The 21,560-nt window shown below is 34.8% G+C and overlaps 1 protein-coding gene across 1 annotated transcript in view; it reads right to left on the reverse strand.

Annotated features, from left to right (window-relative positions):
* LOC111502016 (lysine-specific histone demethylase 1A) overlaps positions 1–21,047 on the reverse strand; it is a 32,001-nt gene extending 10,954 nt beyond the window's left edge. The window contains exons 1-2 of the mRNA XM_023155964.2: positions 21,032–21,047; positions 17,892–18,044 (exon numbers count right to left, since the gene is read on the reverse strand). Of these exons, the coding sequence (XP_023011732.1) occupies positions 17,892–18,044; positions 21,032–21,047 (169 nt within the window). The remainder of the gene's footprint in view (positions 1–17,891; positions 18,045–21,031) is intronic.
* Positions 21,048–21,560: the final 513 nt, after the last annotated feature.

A 21,560-nucleotide genomic window follows, 5' to 3' on the forward strand; every position in this document is an offset into this window, starting at 1 on the left:
TCATCTGGGAGTTCTTATTACGTCTACTTTCGGTGCCATCTTGATTTTAAAGATTCCCATGAGTTGGTTGATTCATTTCTTCGAAGTAATTCAAATGACTCATCACCATCTCCGGTTCTTCTCAACATTTATTTGTAACTGAAGTTTTATGTATTGTAAAGTCTGATAATTTGTTGGCATGGAAGTAGACAACTCATCACTAATCATGCAGTAACTCCATTGACTCATCTCACACAGAATACGCAAAGAATAACTCCGAAATACAATGGTGGAGACGCTCCATATTGAGTAACTTCTTCGTAACTTTCGAAGAAGTATTACAACCCCGAATCAGACGAGGAATACTATGAGTAGAAAATTTGAGAGAAGAAAGAGAGTGTCTTAGACTAGCTGGAACCTGAAAAAAAGTCTAAATTAACCTATATAAAGGTCGCGGGAAGAATATTGAAAGTATTCATTGAAATGTCTCCTTCAAAAATGTCAGCTACCCCTAAAGATATATTTAAACGATGCCACCAGGCATTAATACCATCAGGGGTTAGCATTGAAAGTTTTAGTTCCACGGTTTCTTTCAAATCAAACTCACTTGACTTTGCTTAAGCAAAGTGGCAATTTCTCCACCTAGTCCAAAGTTACCCGCCCCCTCGATGGATTTTGTAATTTGTATACCAAGGAATTCAATATTATTCATTGGCTGTCTTCGAGATAGGTCTCCAACATTACAATGTGTCCATAGTTCCGCTTCATAGAGTTCAGATTATTTGTTTGTTCACACAAACTCAGCTGATGGATTACGCCCTCGAATATTTTTTTTAGAGAGTAGTATGCTGAAGTGAACAAAAGAAGTATTCCAAATGTTTATTGTTTGATATTCTGAACCAGGCTTTTATCTTTTCAGCATGCAGATTCACTACTGAAATTGAAAGACTATTTTTTCTTGAGTCAAAGGGGACTGAGAAGACCAAACGCAAAATATAACAGTCGATGGTTTGACAAATTATGACAGACAAGTAACTGAGCGATAAATAATATATTCATCAGAATGATCTGAATAATGAAAGAAAAAAAAAACAATAGAAAAAAACCTGACTCAATATGTTGGGAACAAATATTTTGCAATACCATTTGCAGATTCTAACACTTGATATGATAGTTTTTCAAGGGTGTTATTTAAAAGAACAATTTGGGAATGGACGCAGGGGCCACCTCGACAATTTCTGTTGTAAAGACTGAATGAAAGTATTCCTCTCAAACCAGAAAAATCAGCAGTTGCCGATCATATTTTGCAACAAAACCATTCCATATACTTTAGTTCTTTAATATTAGTTAGACAAGTTAATGACAACAGGCATCTAGATGCCTATGAGAGTGTAGGAAGAAGTAAACATAAGTAAGTATATTTATTTTAATCTTCCTCTTGAAGATGATCACTTAGTGATCCGTTTGACGGAAATCATTTTTATATACATATGATGTAAATAATTTAAAAAACAGAGAAAGGAAGTAGTAAATGTATTAAAGTGAAAAAAGAACAATACTTCTTCGATAGAGTAGATATGTTTAAAAATAACTCTCAACTGATGTGGAAAACATTAAAAAAGCTTATAAACATGAATTTCCAAAACTTTCCGAGCTGTATAGAATTCAACTTAACAAACCAGATGTATATTGTAAATAATAAAACTGAAATAGTAAACGAATTTAACTTCTACTTCATCACTAATATTCAGCAAATTGTTGATAGTATAGGTAATGTTCAAGATTGGAAATTCAATAATTATAATCTGTATCCTAATTTTTCCAAGTTTCACATATTAACAGTGAATGAATTACGTCTAATTGTTAACACCTTAGACAACAAAAACAATGTTCATGAGATCTTGAATTCCAAAATGCTTAAAGTCATTTTTGAAACATGTCGACATATAATCTTGAACCTTGTAAGTACTTCTCTTCAAACTTCTAAAATTCCAAATCCTTTAAAAGTTAGTTCTATAGTTCCCATTCAAAAGGTAAACAATACAATCAAGGCCAGTGAATATAGACCTATAAACACATTACCACCAATAGAAAAAATTCTTGAACTAGCTGTTTATAAGCAGGTACTTGATCATGTTGAAAAAAAATGAAATTTTAATGAATAATCAATCTGAATTTCGTAAAAAATATTCATGTGAATCCGCTCTACATGTCACTTTATCTAAATTCAAAAAAGTAGTTGATAACAATACATTTGTAGTAGCGGTTTTTCTTGATCTAAAGAGGGCGTTTGAAACAATTGATCGTAATATTCTTCTAATAAAATTAAGAGGTTATGGCATTGATGGTGATGTTTACCAATGGTTATCTGACTATTCATCCCATAGAAAGCAAAAAGTCAGAGTTCAAGATAATATCTCACAGGAATTGGATATACATATAGGTGTGCCTCAAGGTAGCGTTTTAGGATATCTGCTTTTTATCTTAACTTAAATGACATAAACTCGTTTATAAACGTTGATTTTATAAATTTATTTGCAGATGATACACTATTGGCATGCTACGATACAAGCTTAGATAAAGCTATTGATGAAATGAATGCCGCATTAAAGGATGTAAATGAGTACCTCATGGCAAATAAATTAAAACTGAATAAAATGAAAACTAAAGGAATGATTATTACAACAAAAAATAAATGGAACAACCTAGATTTAAATGAAATAAATCTACAAATCGATAATGAAAACATTGAAATTGAGTCATGTATCAAATATCTTGGATTCCAGTTAGATAATTTATTACTTTTTGGCAATCATCTCGATTATATATGTAAAAATATCTAAAAAACTATATTTCTTCGCAAGAATTTCTGGTAATGTATCCACTCAGTATAAAATTACTGTGTACAATGCGATTATCCAACCACATTTTGATTACTGTGCTTCTATTATTTTCTTGTTTAATCTAAATCAAACAACCCAATTACAAAAACTTCAAAAATCACGATATGCGAATTGTTCTAGAAGTGAATAGATTCACTGAAATTGAAATTATGTTACAAACTTTGCGATGGCTACCAGTTTTTTTACGGTTGTATTACTTTACTATGACATTTATATATAAAATTGTGAATAACTTATCTTTTTCTGAATTTGTTAGTTTAACTCTTTCAGTCATGGTGTACACCTAGTGTACGTCGATTAAATGGTGAACAGCTAATCTATAGTTTCAATAGCTTATGGTAGTATTGTACACTGCAGTGCTATAGTGTACATTTAATTCGCTAGATGTCGCTTGAAGTACAACTCTCATTATCAGGTATTATTAACGTTTCTGTGAACCCGTGTCCGGCATCTCTTCGCTAAGCACGTGCTTGTTAGTTGTTTTCGAACTTCCTGCGGAAAATTCAGTTACCAAAAGGTTTTGAATATTTTTAACGTATCCAGTACTCTAGAAGGTCGGTACTAAATGATAGTGCCTAAGAAAAAGACAAATAGGTAATAATATATGAAGTTACTGAAACATGTACATTACAGTGTACATCATGACTGACAGTTATTGGAAAAAACCATTGACGGATAGAGAGCTACTCGATATTCTGAATGGGGATGACTCGGAATTAGAGGAATGCGATTTACAAGATGAGGACTGGAACGAGGTGGATGAAATATTGACACGAGTTGAAATAAGTGAAATGTTGATGGTACATAATGATTTTATAGCAACTGTTTTTTTTAGATGAACTGCTTCAAGCACAGAGTAGTCCCGAATGCGATGTAACTGAAGATCTTCCACTGATTGTTCAAAAATGAAGTCTAAAGAATCAGACATTGCATCTTGCCAGAGTGTCCATGAGTTTGCGATGGAGTGTTTGAATTCTCAAAATCTCACAGAGAAAAAGAACATAAAGTGGGTAGAAGGCATTTGTGAAATCCCATCTACAATTAAATTTTTTCAGCCACTTTCTTGCCAAGTCATTTTTAGGAGTCCTTATAATAATGGGAAATTTGGGTTATCTTCAAGTGCGCATGTATTGGGAGCCAAAATTTTCTATTTCTCTAATAGCTGAAAGATGTCATCCAATAGATTTTTCAAACTTAGAAATAATATGCACTTCACAATAGAAGATGACAAAAATTCTGCAGATCGGCTATGGAAAATAAGGCAATTGTATAATATCATAAGAGAAAGGTGCAATTTATTGAATCTCGAAGAAGTGTACAGTGTCGATGAGCAAATAGTTCCATTCAAAGGATCCCTACTAAACATCAAGCAATACATCAAGAACAAACCAACAAAATGGGGCGTAAATTGTTTTTGTTGTGTCCAACATCTGGAACCATTTATGACTTTATAATTTATCAAGGAGCTTCTGCGGAATTGAACTCTGAATACATGTTATTTGGTCAAGGGCCTGCTGTTATCATGCAGTTGTCAGAAAAGATGCCACGGCATTCTAAACTCTTCTTTGATAATTATTTGGCTATTTCAGTGGCTACTCAAAAACCAAATATATGCTGCAGGGACCATTCGAAAAGATCGGTTTTCAAAACCACTATTCACGGAACGCCAAGACAATAACAAAAAGTTAGAAAGAGGATTCATAGAAAATCTCATTTGTCAAAATTCTGGAGTTATTTTGACTAAATGGGTAGACAGTAGTGTGGTAACTCTTGGGTCCAATTTTGTTAGAGTGGTTCCACATCAAAGATGGGACAAGAAAAACAAACTATATATAGAGGTACCACGCCCAAAAGTAGTATCACTCTATAATAATGGAATGGGAGGAGTCGATAAGTGTGATTTTCTCATCTCTCTTTACAGATCTTTTATTAGATCGAAAAAGTGGACAGTTCGGCTTATTTCACATGCCTTAGATATGGCAGTAGTCAACTCGTGGTTGGAATATAAAATTACTGCTGAAACTCTTGGCGTACCCAGAAAACACATCCTAGATCTAATACATTTCCGACAAAAATAATATTATCTGGCAAAATACCTGTGAAGAAACGAGGAAGACCGACGACATCCTCGGCTTCCGCGAGTCCTTCTCTCAATGATTCTTTTATTTCTACTGAAATTATTGAATAAGTGAGACCTGTTGCAGACGTCCGTTTTGATAATTTAGGCCATTTTCCAATATTTTGTGAGAAGATAGGACGGTGCAAAGAAGCGCAATGTAAATCTCGAACATACATAAAATGCACCAAATGCAACGTATCCCTTTGTATAAGTAGAGACAAAAACTGTTTTCTTCCTTTTCATATCAAATAATGAATTTCATGGAAACCTGTGGATCATTTTATATGATTTTTAATTTACAACTCCTACCTCAGTTGGTTGTACATCACAGTGCACATGTCTGTCCTTGAAAACACAAGGACAGGCAGACATGTAATTGGGTTGAAATTTTTGTCAAAAATATTCATTACTGGGAAAATGATTAAAAAAAAATCGTAAAGGTTTCATAATTCATGACTGAAAGGGATTCAGCAGTGGACAAATATGCCACAAGAAATCATACTAATTTGCATTTATGCAGAACAAATAGTGCCATGAATTCTTTATTTTTCAAAGTGTTTGATGCATACAATGAATTACCAAATGAAATTAAATTTAGTCCATCATTAAGTATTTTTATAAAACAGTTATTGAAATCCATTTTTAATGCTAGATAGAATATTACTTGGTAAGATAATAGTAATAAATATAGTATTTGTATGTTGTTTTCTGCTGTTTATCATTGTATTGGAGCTAAACCTATATTGCAATGTATTTTTAATAGCATATGTCGTGATTTTTCAAACTAAAAAGTTTTTTTATACAATTATTTTCAATTTCTATGTTAGTAATATGTTTTATATAATATTGTGTATTTGGATTACCTATTTCAATAAATATATTATTCTTCTATATACTTTGAAAATTGGCAACACTGTAGCAGATTCACGACAACTACACGTTTACCGGATAGTTGGGATATCTCCGAGTTTCTTGGTATTTCGCGGGATATGTTACTTGCAGATTGATGTTAATTAATGTTGTGTTCCTTGATCTAATGTGGAGGCATGTCAGATTCTTTCCTTATTGTTATTGCCCCAAGAGAATTTCTTATTTGCTGAAATTTGTATTCCAAGTTGAGAAAGACAGTGGCATCACAAATTCATTTGTCAGATATGTGACGGAATCGACCGATATTTATTGTTTCAGACTCGCCTAAAGAAGCTACTGTATAGCGAAACACGTGTTGGGTTTTTGTGAAGTGTGTAGTGAGAATCTTACAATTACGTGTTTCTGGAAACCATTTGTCAGATGTTGATGATTGATTTTGGGAGGGTACTCATATGACTGGTTCTGATTGAATGGAAACTATAGTTTTCGAGTTATTTCCATAAGTCACAATTTTATCGAGACTACTTCATATACTGAGTAGGCCATCTGAAGGTCTAATGACCTGATTCAAATAGTGGCCATTGTGGCTTACTATGAGTTGATACCAACAAACACTGAAATGAGTAATATTTCGAATTCTCTGTAATCTATTCTATGAATCTCTATAGTTTACAGGCATTCAAGTCGATCTTACACATGAATCAACGATCCGTAGAAACTCAACACTTTACCTTGGTCAATTAAATGAACTAATTGCTTAGAGGCAGTTATGTCTTGAGTGGAATCATTTGAACTTTATTGCGATGACTTGGATTAAATTGATGTTAGGTAATTCAAGATTTCTCAACTTCTTTGATGAATTTAGGAAAACCCCCTGAGAGTACCCGATTTAGTATTTCATGACACATCTCAGTTTCAATCACTGCTGTGTTACCATATTACAGTACATTAAAAAAATATCTATTTTTAAAATCTGTTTATCCGTTAATCAGCTGTCGTCCCTATACGAACGGCAACTCTCAGAAGTTGAGAAACTTGTGCGAGCTAAAGAATAACGAGGTCTTATCTTTTAACGTGTGATTCCTAACCTAACCTAACCTAACCTAATTGAAAGGGAATGGGTATTGAATTATGAGAAAGAAAAAATAAACATTTTCTTGAAATTATATCAATTTCAGATTGGGTTTATATCTTCATGTGTAGAAGGTTTGAGATAATATGGAACTGGGGTTGAAAACAAAGATGATGAAAAATATCCTGACGAAATTAACACTTTTTAAAAATTCTTCAAAAACCATTGGAGAAGAACTATATTACCACTAAACATATTTTGTAACATAAATCCTATCGTTACTTCCGAACCACCTAGCATAAACATGTTGAATTCATTCTGGTTTAACACTTGAATGACCATTGAAATTTTGATGAAGAATTTGAATAGGGACTTCATTTGGATTTGTTTATTAACTTTATTAATGATTTTTTGTGATTTAATATTGTTTTTATTATAGGTTTGCCATAGAAAAACCAACAGGGGTGATTATTCGGGAGAATCGCTAGAAGAAGCTGTTGGGGGAGATCAAAAGCAGACGTATTAATGCTTATGAAGCTAGCAAGCAATATGGAATACCATCGAACACAATAATAGACCATATAAAGGAAAGACGTGGGGTGAAATCAAAATCCTTTGCCAGAAGCATCGCTATTCCAAGACAAAACACGACTTGCTGAGAATCTTCAGAAGTTGGAGAAATATGGATTTGGTTTGTTCAGAAATAAAGTACTTCAGCTTGTTGGGCAGTTCGTTCAGTCAAACAAGATTAAAACTCCTTTCAAGGACGGAACCCCCGGTAAAGATTGGTTTCTTGGGTTCGCCAAAAGAAATAATTTGTCGATAACAAAGCCACAAAGCGTGAAGGTAGCCCGCAAAAGAAATAGTAATTCATTCATAATTGACACATATTTCACATTGTTGGAAAATGCAATCAAGGAGTTAGGGTTAGAAAACGAACCTAGTAGAATCTGGAACCTAGAGAAAACCAGTTTCTGCACGGATCCGTCTGAAACTGAAGTAGTTGGAGGTTAAAACTAGCCATGTACTGGAGACATTCCGCCATTAATGATTTTCAATGGCAAAAATATTAGGGACCAGTGGCAGTATAAGTATATATACCTAGTTTATTTTGTTTTTAGAGTTTTTTTCCTTTCACTTACTGCCATAACAGTTTATTTACAAGTACAAAAGAGGTTGCTTAAATATTCCACAATACACAGAAGTTTCAATCAGAAAAAATCCTTGCTGAAAATTCCTCCAAAAGATGTCGGTATTTTTCAAAGAAAACAACTCTGAAACCAAGCAAGATAACTGAATGCTGCCAAAAGCAGTTGAATATAGATTTGTTGTGAATTACGCCCTTACCCTGTAGAGGTTCAAATAAGGTTTCATTATGCTTCTAACTGGCATATACGCTCTTGACCCGTTTTGACGGGGAAGTGCGGATTATTGACACGTAGTCAAATTCTGTTATTATGTAAGTATGAAAGTAAAAACGGGGACAGCGATAACAAATTTTCCGGAACAATACTTATATTATGCTTTGTTCACCAGCGATAAACGTATTCCTGTTGCACATTGAAAAATTATAGTTTTGAAGTCTAACTTCATTAAAACCAATCTGCATTACCCCACTCCACCTTACATTATTATTTTTTAACGTTTGTTCATCAAGGCACATTTGCTTTGGTTACCTTAGAAAAAGACATGTTTGTCAAATAAATTCGTGACACACTTAGTGCGATACACTATTTTCTTCTCAGCATGCTTTTAGTCTTGTTGAGTAGAGTTTGGATTCTCTGGCTTGACATGAACCTACCATAAACACTTTTCCCTCACCAGAACAAAAATGCTACCTCTCGACGCGCGTTTTGCTAACCAAGTTAGCATCATCGCTAGATGATGCTAACTGGGGTTTGAAACGGAATTCGAATACTAAATTAAATATTTTCGATATTTTACGTTTCTCTGAATGGAACAGCTCGTTCACTTGAAATTTTTAGATGCAACTGAAATTCAGAACGATATCGTCGTGTTCAGAAAAATACTCCATTATATGTTTGAATCTTCAGTAATACAGTTTATAATTTCGTTTATTTTTGTTGAAGGAAAAGAATTATATACTTGAGTATCATTAGTGTACCCAGTTTTCAAGTGGGAAGGGGGCATAAATAATAAACAATGAGGGTTCAAGAACGGATCCTTGGGGTTCTTCTCTCGACAACCTCAAAACTTCTGATATGACATCGTTCAATATGCTGTGATATTACAAGAAGTAAATCATAATCTATTTTATTTTGTGTTCTAGAATAGTAAAGAAGAACCAGTATTGTAATTTATTCCTAATCTAGGGCTTTCAAAATATCGAGTGTGAGATTCGCATGTGCACTGCAATATCAATGAGTATTTCTGAATCAGATTTAAGTTTAGGCAGTATCTTTTTGGATAAAAAATATTACCTCAGTTGACTAGTTGCCTCTTTCTCTACAACTTCTGACGTAATACACGAATTGGATACAGATTTTGGAATATTTCTGCGATGGAAATCTTAGGTATTTGAGTAATATATGTCAGTTTTAATGCCGTTGTAACCCGTTAATAAGCAATCGTGATAGTGATTGAGTTCCTTTGGTACTAAGTTAGATTAAAAATGAAGTAACAGACTTGGCGAATACAATAATAAAAATCAATTGACGAAAATTCATATAATCAATATCAATGACATTGATTTAGATTCTGATACAGTGTGAGAAAGTGTAACAAATATAATATTTTAATATTTCAATTTCTTTTTATTATTTTCATTTGTTTAAAAATATGCAATAATCAATGCCGGTAGAATGTTGAAACTTCATCACTTCCTTTATTTGGTCAGTCGGTAGCCAAGCGGTTCGGCGTGGGTGCTTTGTTCACTCACTCAAATTGACTGCCGTGTTGGTCGGTGGTTCAAGCCTTAGTCTGAACGATCGATCTTCACTTGCTACCGTCCAACTCGTGTTAGGAATCACACGTTAAAAGGTAAGACCTCGTTAATCCTTAGCTCGCACAAGTTTCTACTTCTGAGGGTTGTCGTTCGTAGGGGTGCGACAGCTGGTTAACGGAAAAACAGATTTTAAACAGATTTTTAAACAGATTCAGGGTGTTTCAAATTCGATCCTCACAATAGGGATCTCGGAAACTATGAGAGATACGAAGATGGTTAAATTGGGGCAAAGTTGCGCATTTGTTCAAAGTTTTATTTTCACTGAAAAGGACGCAATGTCTAATTTACCTCATACACACCTCATATAAAAAATTTTGATTATTGATTTTGTCTCCGTAATGAATCAAACTCGGTGAGATTTTGATCCAATAACTTGAACATAGTTCGATGTGGTTGTCGTCTTTTGGGATACAAGTTTAAATATATTTCCGATGTCTCAACACCGTTTCTATCGTATTTGTTATAAATTTGTATCATATTTCTTTTTTCTTCATTCTTGAAAGCCATTTTTTGCCAAAAATACAATGAATTATACAACAACAAAATGTCATTGAGTGTAACAAATTGAAATTCAAATTTAGAAACATCAAATTCAAAGCCTATTATGATGAATTATGAATTAATTTTTTTCAATATCATAAAGAATCCAATGTAGCGCCCATAAGAAAAAATAAAGTTGATGATGGTGTTCGGACGACGAAACGTCAGATATCAAATCTGAAAACACCAATATGTAGCAGAGAAAAAGTGGCAACGTAGAAGTGCAATTTATTTTCAAATCATTCGAAAAGTAAAGCCAGAAAAAATAAAAACCATTTTCCGAAATTTATGTTTTTTTACGGATGTATATACTCGGAATTTAGGAACATTCTCAACAGCATATTTATAGTCAGGTGAATGTGCAAATTTGCCCCTAATCAACCATCTTCGTATGTCTCATAGTTTCCGAGATACCAATGGTGAGGATCGAATTTGAAACACCCTGTATTGGCTATTTTGAAGGGAAATGCCATCAACAGTGGATATTATATTGGAGCGTTTGAAGGCCGAAATTGCATATGGCAAAATAAAAAAAAATTGTTTTATCAAGACAACGCATCGTGTCACGAGTCAATCAAAACACCAAAACTACCTGAATTGAACTCCGAATTGCTTCCACATCTATCGTATTATCCAGATTTGGCACCCAGTGACTTCTGGTTGTTCGCGGTTGTTCACTCACAGGTAAGACACTTCGCTCTAATGAAGAGAAGGTATTGCTAAAACTCAAACCTATTCTGAGGCAAACAATAAATTGTTCTACAAAAGTGATATTGAAATGTTAGAGCGTCGCTGAATTTATTGTGTCTCTTGATGGAGATTACATTGATGAATAAAGACAATTTAAAAAAAAAACGCGGTTTCTTTCTCATGCCCGGTACTTTTCAGTCCATGTGTTATATCTACTACTTTGAAATACCGATAAACCTACATGTCAAAATAAAAAAGGCTTCTAATTCCTATATTTACCATATTTAGGATCACTTTATCCCCCTCAGTATTCGAATACTACATTCAAACTGAATTCGCTAATGATGTAATCATTACCAATTAACGATATCATTGACCCCGCCTTCAAGTTCAGTGCTACTATTCGATTTCCTGTTAAGTAAGAGGTGTGTCACTCGATATTTATTGGATAGCGTTATCGGAATATGCATATTATGATAACTGAATCTTCAGCCAATCCGATCCAAGTTAATGCTATTTGTCTTTCAACGCTAGGAACGATTAGAATTTAGAAATTGTTCAAGATTCGAGATCGTTCGAAAGATATCGATGATGAATAAATTGAAACATTGAAATGGTAAACAGAATATAATTCGGTAGAATATTAGAAGAAAGGAATTTCGTGGAGGTCAGATATGTTGAGAAAAAGTTTGCGAGATCACCATTATATCTTCAGTCACTCAAATACATGAGTAATGAAATGCGTTTGGCTTTCTTTTAGAATAAATTTTTTTTAACTTTTTGTGTCGAATATTTTTTCCTTGTCTGGAAAATGGGGCTAGGAACCTGCCGTATTTTCAAACATAATCAATTGATACAAAATAAAAATGATAATTTTGTAATATAAATTCATAATTTGAAAACACAACATTATCAGATCAGATGGAATGTAAGTATCCATTAAAAACTATTACTTATCCAAATTCTAACGTTTTCTGTCAAACCTTCAAAGTTGCACCATATTTATTATGCAACTTTTGCAGTTTTTGCAAGCGACACCTGATTTTTATAAAATCATCAACAAGTTATTTTCTCAAGGACGGAATACAAGCACTACACAAAAATCCTTAAGGCGCTCTTAGAGCGGAGCCTGTGCCATAGTAGCGATTCAATTCGGATTTGAATCGCTGGAGATTATATCCATTTGGAAAAACGTTCTTCTCAGAAAGTTTATTCCACACAAACGCAGTTCTCCAGATGAAAGGGTTCTTGAACAGTGAAGCCACAGTCCGTCGCGTATTTCTGATGAGTAATAAAATGTGCCAAGTCACTTGAACACCTCCCGTGGAAGTATCTATAAAAAAGAGACAAATCTCCAACCTGCACGGGATTTTCGCGTCTCCAATCAGACAGATGACTCTCTTCTGGATGGAATCCAGCAACTTTACGGTATATTTGGGGGCAGAACTCCATAAATGAGAATAATACTCCAAAGAAGGTCTGATCTTAGTTTTATGAAGCATCAAAAGTTGTTGAGGTGTGTACAGTTATCTGGTTTGGAACAGTGTTCCAAGCTTTTGAGAAGCAGCCTTTGCAATTCGAGCGATATGATTGTGCCAAGATTATATTGGTGTCCATTTAAACCCCCAACAAACTTATCGAAGCTGAAAGCGGAATTGTCTAACCTGACATTATCATATCGGGTTCGGGGGCATTTATCTCATTAGAGAAAACCGATGCCTGGGTTTTTGTGGCATTGAATCGGACCTAATTACTTTCACCCCAATTCGAAATCACTTCTAGATCCTCATTAAGATATGCAACCTCCTGCTGCTGGTGAAGATGTGCTTCCGTAGCCCATGTCCTGGAATCCAAATAGAATGACGAGACAAGTGTGCTGTCGTCAGCAAAGCAATATGTTGGATTCTTGGTTTTTTCCAATAAGTCGTTGATATACAATAAAAAGAGGGTTGGAGATAGTATGAATTCCTGGGAAACACCAGCGTTGATGGGGAAATGATTCGAGAGGTATCCATCGACGACAACATGCAGGGAACGTTCTTTCAGGAAGCTGAAGAGCCATACACAGAAATGAAGTTTGGCCAGGTGGTGAAGAAAAAAATTTGACCTGAGACGCACTTTTTGACCAGAGTATATGTATACTAGTTGATTATAGTTCACTGGTTGTGAAAGTGTGAGATTGCTATTTTTCAAGAGCATGTCATGGATGATCTATGAGATATGGAAGTGGACCGTTAATTGATCGTTCCATTGACTAAAAATTAACTTCATTCAAAGAGTCAGTTTCATGCCTAAGCACTTGGAAAAGATCCTTCTTTTGTAATTCGAAAGTAGAGATATTTTATCGGTTTCTCTCTCTTTTCGGACGATATTTGTTTCACCCAAAGCTTGAAAACTTCATGACGAATACCGTCATGCGTTGATAATCAAAGCTCATTAGCTTGTATGAGCCTGAGGGTGGGAATTTGAATAGTTCCAATGAATTCGATACTTCTCATTCCCCGCAACGGATTCAATATCTCTTGGAGTATAGGACAACGCCGGTGTCTCATCAATATCTTAAAAATGTATTAGGTTATAATAGAGCACTCTTAGGGCTGCATTATGTCGACGGATATAGGCTGAGACTGCCGATGCTGGGCATGTCGACAGCATAAGCTCAGACTCCTCGCAACAAGCCTTGCAGTTGATGTCAGGGTCCTTTGTATCCACGTGACTATGATAGACCGAGGTGGAAGGCTGGAAGGTCATAATGAATCCCTCAGTTTCCGATTTGAGACCAATCGACCTGAGAAAAGCGAAAGTCAAGTGCTTTGATGAAACAAGGTCTTGAATGTTGTGAAAGAAGACCTCATACATTGACTCATCCTTGTGTGACATAGGGAAAATCACTTCGTTCAGTGTCGAAAACTCAAATCAAGTTCATAATCATCTCGGGCAGCTGTCTTGAGGAGAAATGTTCCAATTCCTACTGTATCATAGTCGATGATAATGTAAACAAAAAGATCTGAACTCCTGATGATTTAAGAAGCTCCATTAAGTATCATTCTGTCATGTAGGCACTTCGAATCCAAAAGTCCACGGCTCCCTGTTGTCAGGAGAAGTTCAACTGGAAAACGAAAGATTTGGGATGCAAACTCTTATGGAGATGAAGCAATTTTCCCGTCTTTACGTCGAATTCAGACAACACCTTCCGAGTCCATTTCACTAGTCTAAAAAGTAGAACGTCAAGCATATTTGTAGAAGCAGCTATTATTATCATTTGAGGATTTGCCATCATCTTATTGTTATCTAAAAACAATCTGTTTAAAATCTGTTTTTCCTTGAACCTGCTGTCGCACCTCTACGAACGACAATCCTCAGAAGTCGAAACTTGTGCGACCAACGGGTTCTTACCTTTCAACGTGTGATTCCTAACACGGGTTGGACGATAGCAAGTGAAAATCGATCGTTCAGCCTGGGGTTTGAACCACCGACCAACACGGCGGTCGATTCGAGTGAGTGAACAAAGCACTCACGTGGAACCGACCTGCTAGCGACCGTCTTCTCAATTGTTTTTTAACGTTATTCAATTACAGCAGTTCTTCACTAATAAATGTCTATGTGTCTCTGATTTGCAACTTTACAGTGTTAAATTATATCGTCCTACCATTAGTAACGTTAGAAACTATTTCATCCAAACTGAGTCATTAAATAATAATTAAGAATGAGTAATTGTGATATCCCTTGATCCGATCTTAGTGGGTGGTACGACGCCTACTCTAATTACCGCACAGTGAGCTCAAGTTTTATTCACGCCCAATCGAATTGGACGTTTTAGCTTTTCACGCTTGACGTCTCTGAGGTGGGGTGATTCGGTTGAGGAACACCTATTGTTCGTCCGGTTCCGGTGGAAAACTTTGTTTTCGGATACTTCCGTAGCATGTTTCTCAATATGTCTGGTATATAAAATTGAAGACAAAATGTAAATTGCGACCATGACGGCTTTTCCTACAACATTAATATAGTTTCTTGCTAACATTGGATCGTTATTCTCCCGATAGCAATCTGTGTATAGATGTTAACGTTTCGGAAAGTAATCCCATCCCTTTAACAAAACCAAAAAATTCACTTGTGAAAATACCTCAAACGAAAACACTTATAATGTGACAGACGTCAAAAAATACCCTTAAAATAGAAAGAAAAACTACTCCCTCTACGAAGAATGTCTTTCAAAGAATATGTTTTCGGCACTCTTATTTTTCCTCGTTTGTTTGAAGGTGATTGACAATGTTTCGTGATGACTGGACTGATTCCTCCGAGAGATGACTATTTTATAGGTCGTTGAAATACTTTCACTTTCTCTACTTTCCATTTTCCGCTTCACTGATTCCGTGAGAGATGACCGTTTTGGCGGGAGTTGGTCACCCGAAGACGATTGTAGATACCAACAATCGAAACGTCGTGAACTAACGTGACTTGGAATCTCTAGACTTTTTTATTTTTTTATTATTTTCTTTTTTCATTCCTTTAATTTTTATTTATTCAATTATTATATTTCTACTTGTAGGTTATTTCACTATCATTTCATTTCAGGTTTATTGTTGCTTAATATAATTGTTATTTTCAACTATTCTTTTTTAATTATTCTTTTTTACTTGTTTCAGGGATTTCAAATAATTTTATATAGTAGACAATGGAAGTCCGAACTAGTGAAACTTATTATTCCTGTTGTGTAGAGTATGTTTTACAAACATGATAATAAGTGAAGATATTATTTTTGAGCTCATTTCGAGAATAAACTCTATATGGATATATATATATATATATATATATATATATATATATATATATATATATATATATATATATATCGAGGACCACCTGCCCGGTACTGACGATGCCCAATAGGCTAAAACAGCTGTCTACCGGTGGCTCTTAAATTGAAATCAATATGGGAATGTTCAAAAAGTACTTATCTATTTATTTTTGGCTTTTCATGGACACTAATTGTTTCGTTTTTGATTTGTATATCATACACACTCGAAAGAAATCTTCTAGTTTCCTGCTTTCGGCAAACAAGTGTTGCCCACCTTTACACTTGGCTGCACCGCGCTGATGAGGCCAATAGCTAGAAACACGTGTCCGCGGTTTGTCCCCCTTTTTGGAGTGTTATGTCCATTAATTGTTTCATTTTTGATTTGTACATCAAACACTCTCGAAAAAATCTTTGTCTGTATTTATATCCTGGACCCGGATGTCACGCAGGTAGCTACAGCTGCCTACGTGGTCATGTTAGATGTAGCCTGGGAATTCTAGGTCTTCTAACTGGAACCACAAATGTTGTTGACTCAGTGCATATGTGTTGTTTCCTGCTTTCGGCAAACAAGTGTTACCCATCTTTACACTTGGCTGCACCGCGCTGATGAGGCCAATAGCCAGAAACACGTGTCCGCGGTTTGCCCCTCTTTTTGGAGTTTTATGTCCACTAATTGTTTCGTGTTTGATTTGTATATCATACACTCTCGATAAAAATCTTCTTTGTCTGTATATATATATATATATATATATATATATATATATATATATATATATATATATATATATATATATATATATATATATATATATATATATATATATATATATATATATATATATATATATATATATATTACATACAGAATCAATGTAGGCGACTGACTGTGGCTGCTCATCCTTTCGAGGTTCAACTCATTACACCTCGAACATTACTGTTTCAGAACTCTTCCATTTGGAGAACTGCTATAGAGAACACCGCTCTAAGGATTTTCCTGTAGTACTTCCTTGTACAGTTATTATTATTGAAAATGGAAATACTAAACATACTGTGGTTGAAAACTTCAAAAAGAGTTAACTACACAAGGGGTCTCAAATTATTGTTGAGACAAAAAGCACAACAGAAGCCATTTCAAATCATACACATAGTACAAATAATTCACTTTAATCAAGCCGCAAGGACTTCATCATGAATTCATATTCTTCATCATATGAATATATCATTTATAATTCTCATTTATTTCCACTCTTTGAAATAATTCTGTGCAAATTATCCATCGACAAGAATCAAATGTTTTGTTGTGTATAGCAGAAAATGGTTTCGAACATACGCAAAATTGCTTTTATGAATTTTATAAATGTAATAAAATGATTCAGTGCGAATTCCGTATCGACAAGAATGTAATATGTTTGGTATGTTGCAGAAAACGCTGCATATCAAAGTTATCATGAAAATTGATTTCAGCACCCTATGAATAGTTACAAGCATGCGCAAAATTCCTTTCATAAAATTTATAAATGAAGTTCAAGTTTACACCAAGGACACATATTCTTATGGAGTTCCGAACATGCGGAAACTTACTTTTATAAATTTTATGAATGTAATGAAATAATTTAGTGCCAATTCTGTATCGACAAGGAATAAATATGTTGTATGTTGTAAAAAACGGCACATACCAACGTAATCATAAAAATTGATTTCAGCACCTTAAGAATAATTACAAGGATGCGCAAAATTCCTTTTATAAAATTTATAAATGAATTTGAAGTTCATATCAAGGCCACATATTCATATTGAGTTCATAAACAGTGAGTAGTTTCAAACATGCGAAAAAATACTTTTATAAATTCCATGATTTTATTAAATTGTTCTTGCTCCACCCACTAGTGTAGATGAAGTACAGATATATAATACGTGGAATACTGAACATAGAAAAATCTACTAACGCTACTTACCATTATAAGTATTCGTTGTGGACATATTTTTAGGATTGTATACGGTGACTTCAACACATTTGTTGTTATATTCTACTTTCTTCACAGCAGCATTGAGTTTTATGTCCAGTCCCTCAGCCAAAGCCACGGGTACACATGAGTAACCATTCCGAACTGAAAAAAAAAACATTAGCATCAGCATGTAGTATTCTATAAAACTTTATTGTTCATGACTAGATAGATAAAATAGTTGAAAAAAGGAGAGTACTGTATTACATCGAATATTTCAGTTGTCAATCAACAACATTGACATAATTTCATATTTCAAAACTTCTTTGACATCTGTCGAAGAAGTAAAGAAATAAGCTCTCAAAAAAGGAATAACTGCGTATATATTCGAATTTTTATCCATTTCTGAAGACGGAGGCAGATTTTGGCCTCCGAAACGTAAAAGATAAGTATTATTTCTTAATAATTTTTTTGATAGGCAAAATTGTTAAATACGACAAGTTACTGATAAATAGAAGATTTTTCTTTATGAAAACTACTTTGATTTTTACGCAGTAACTCATCGGGGTAAACTAAAAAGTTTGTATGAAATTCTCCATTATAATTTTTATATTTTTTCAGATTGTGGAAGGTAACAATTACCAAAAAAAAGTCGATGAAAAACTGATTTTTTCCTCCAGAAAAAATGACTTTCGTTGAGTAATGAGATATAACTGAAATTTTCAGCTGAATTGCCAATAACCTCAAAGACAAACCGTTATTTATTCCAAACAGAGAATACTCAATTTGCCATTGGTGTATTTGCGAGTATACGAATTAGTTGTAGTGCCTGTTATCCAAATTTTGAAGTTGAAAACTCAAAGCTTGTATTATCAATCATTTATCTGGAAGTGATTTTGTTAATAAGAAAGTTTTTGATAAGATATGACAGACGAAGTTTGAAAATGCAGTGTTGAGAAGAACGGATTTGTTTCACCGTTCAACCTTCGCGCATTTCCAACTCACAGCCACCAAAAATTCTCTTCCTTTCCAAACGTTCTTGAACAAAAAGTAGGGAATAATTTTTTTGGAAGTGGAATGTATCCAAAGAGCTTCCGCCTTCTTCAACCAAAAGAGAAAATCGCATCAGCTTCCTTTATATGAAAGCATTCGCAAACTCCATTCAAGTTGGATAGATTTGAATTTCCTACTTCCATTATTGAATATTTCACGGCAAGCTATTCACTCGAGTGCATGAAATGCGAAAACGGAAAAGACGGAAAGGATTCATTTATTGAACTGATCTGACTGCCATGCCATATGAACCTTCTAAATGCATTGACCTAAGTGCAAATAATATTCTGTTTTCAAGTCAAAGACGAATATGTAGGCCATTTCATTTAAGATTGAAGAATTGGGTCTCTGTTGCATTCTGAATTCCCCATTCATAATACGCCCTTTTGACATGGAAAAACGTCATGATGAAAATTTATGAATAATAACAATAATGAGACATAATCGTATTTTTTTTTGTCAACTCAGAAGGACAGAATGAGTTGCACAAAGACAAATAAAATATCACTGTAATGGCAAGGTTGGATGAAGTATAATTACATTTTTACATTTTCTCTCTCTCTCTCTCTATTTTAGATGGTCGTTGCTTCCTATCTTCAGGCGCATATGACCAATGCTCCTCCTGTTGGTTAACAGGAGCTTCGTCGGGGGGCGCAGCGGTCTTGCACAAAGCAATGCTGCCACCCATTTTTTTCTAACTTTATATATAAAAAACACTAGTTTTTTTTAACATAAAAACAAATTCATTTTTTGAAGTCGCCTCCTACTTGGGAGACCTTTTGGTAATTTTTCACATATATAGCCCCCTTTACGTGGTTATCCGAACCACCCCGGCCTGGATACCGGCGTGAATAAAGGGGGCCACTTATTCATCACTTTTTCAGACACTCCACATTTCAATTTTAATACAACATAACACAAAACGGAGCCCCACGATAGCACATGGCATCCGCGTACCTTCTTTGTGGACGGACGTTATCAGCACGTCCGTCCACTACCACGGCCACCACGGAACTCTTTTACATTTTCAATAACCCAATAACAATTATGCAGTAAAAAAGGTAATTTTCAATTTCTTTATGAAACACTAAATCATATTATATAGATGAACAATTCAGCCAAAACATTTTTGAATTATCATTCTTGCTCTTCACTATTCATGAATATTTCACCGGGATAGGAGACACCTCCAGAATATCAATAAAACAAGGAATACGGTTCACTTGACAGTTTCAATAGGTTTCTGATTTCAGAATAATTTGATTGAATGGTCTCTGAACAAATGAATCAGAGTGTCAATTTTGTGAATATTCAACTCTTTCCCAATGATGGCCTTAGTGAGAATACTAACAAAATACAGGGTCTCACCCTGCGGTTTAATGAATCAAACCTCATAACATCTGATGGAAATCCTATTTCCTGTTGATTTGTGATTTTCCAAATCGACCCCTCTGATCCTAGTAGGGATGAACTACTATGTCCAACAGACCTTCTTATAGGTCACTGTCATTGCAATCATCATATGCAGAGACTCGGACTGTCGGAAGACAGTGTATGTCACCTCTGTTTGACAAATGATGAAACAGCAGAGCACATACTTTGTGCCTGCCCCGCTGGGGACCGAACTAGGTTTTTCGAGTTCGGCAGACCTGTACTCTTACCATCTGACCTGAAAGACCACTCACCATGCAAACTAATCAGCTTCGTTAAAAAGGTGGGTTTATTTGGTCGAGTGTGAATAGTTGTAAGCCACAATAAACCCTTACGGGTTGCAGTGAAGGGTCGAATAGACCCACTCACTTTGGACCTAATCTAACCTAACTTCTGATCTCGGAAATCCGGGATTCTGGCAGTCTCCAGCAGTAGCCACTTCAGACCTATTCTATTGAAGGGTATGCAGACACGTCCATGACAATCTTCTCCTTGTGTCCAATTTATTTTTGGTTTTTATTTTAATCTTACTCTTTTCAAAATCGTTTTCTGTTACTAGTTTTTTTACGATTTATGCTTCACCATAAGGATCATTTTTTCTAACGTTCAAATCTTCATTCTTCATACACAGAATCAGTATCAGGTCAAATTTCAAAAAGTTTTCTCACCTAATAAAATAGACATATAAACCAAGCCCACCGAATTTAAGAATGACAATACTGAATGTAGCTAGCTGTCTCTCTCTTTCTGTACGTCGCTTTTCACTTTACGTTACACCACAATTACACTATGAAAATAAAGTTTATGACTGAACAAACGAACGACAGTTGAATAAAAAGAATCTAAACAAACAATATGGATTTCGAATAAATGTCAAGATTCTGATTTTTATTTACTTGGAGTTCTACTGTAGAATGATGAGAATAATCCCAGATCTGTGAAAATGGGAAAAAGAAATTCAAATAATTGGTTTATTACAAGCTAGGCGGGTTGGCTGTCCTTGTTCATCTTTTACAGTATGAGCCACTGTCAATTCTGTTTTCGGCGAGTGCACCGGCCATTTGATGCCTGCTTCCACGTAGCCCCGCTGGATACTGGAATGACAGAATCACTAGTGGTTCTGTTATTCCCTAACTGAATAGCATTCCAACGATGGCTTAATCCTAAGGTGTGTGTATCCGTGCCGAAAGAATGAAT

The sequence above is a fragment of the Leptinotarsa decemlineata genome, unplaced genomic scaffold, assembly GCF_025532065.1.
Source record: "Leptinotarsa decemlineata unplaced genomic scaffold, Ldec_3_MD MMD2_tig00000576_RagTag_RagTag, whole genome shotgun sequence".
Classification (NCBI taxonomy): domain Eukaryota; kingdom Metazoa; phylum Arthropoda; class Insecta; order Coleoptera; family Chrysomelidae; genus Leptinotarsa; species Leptinotarsa decemlineata.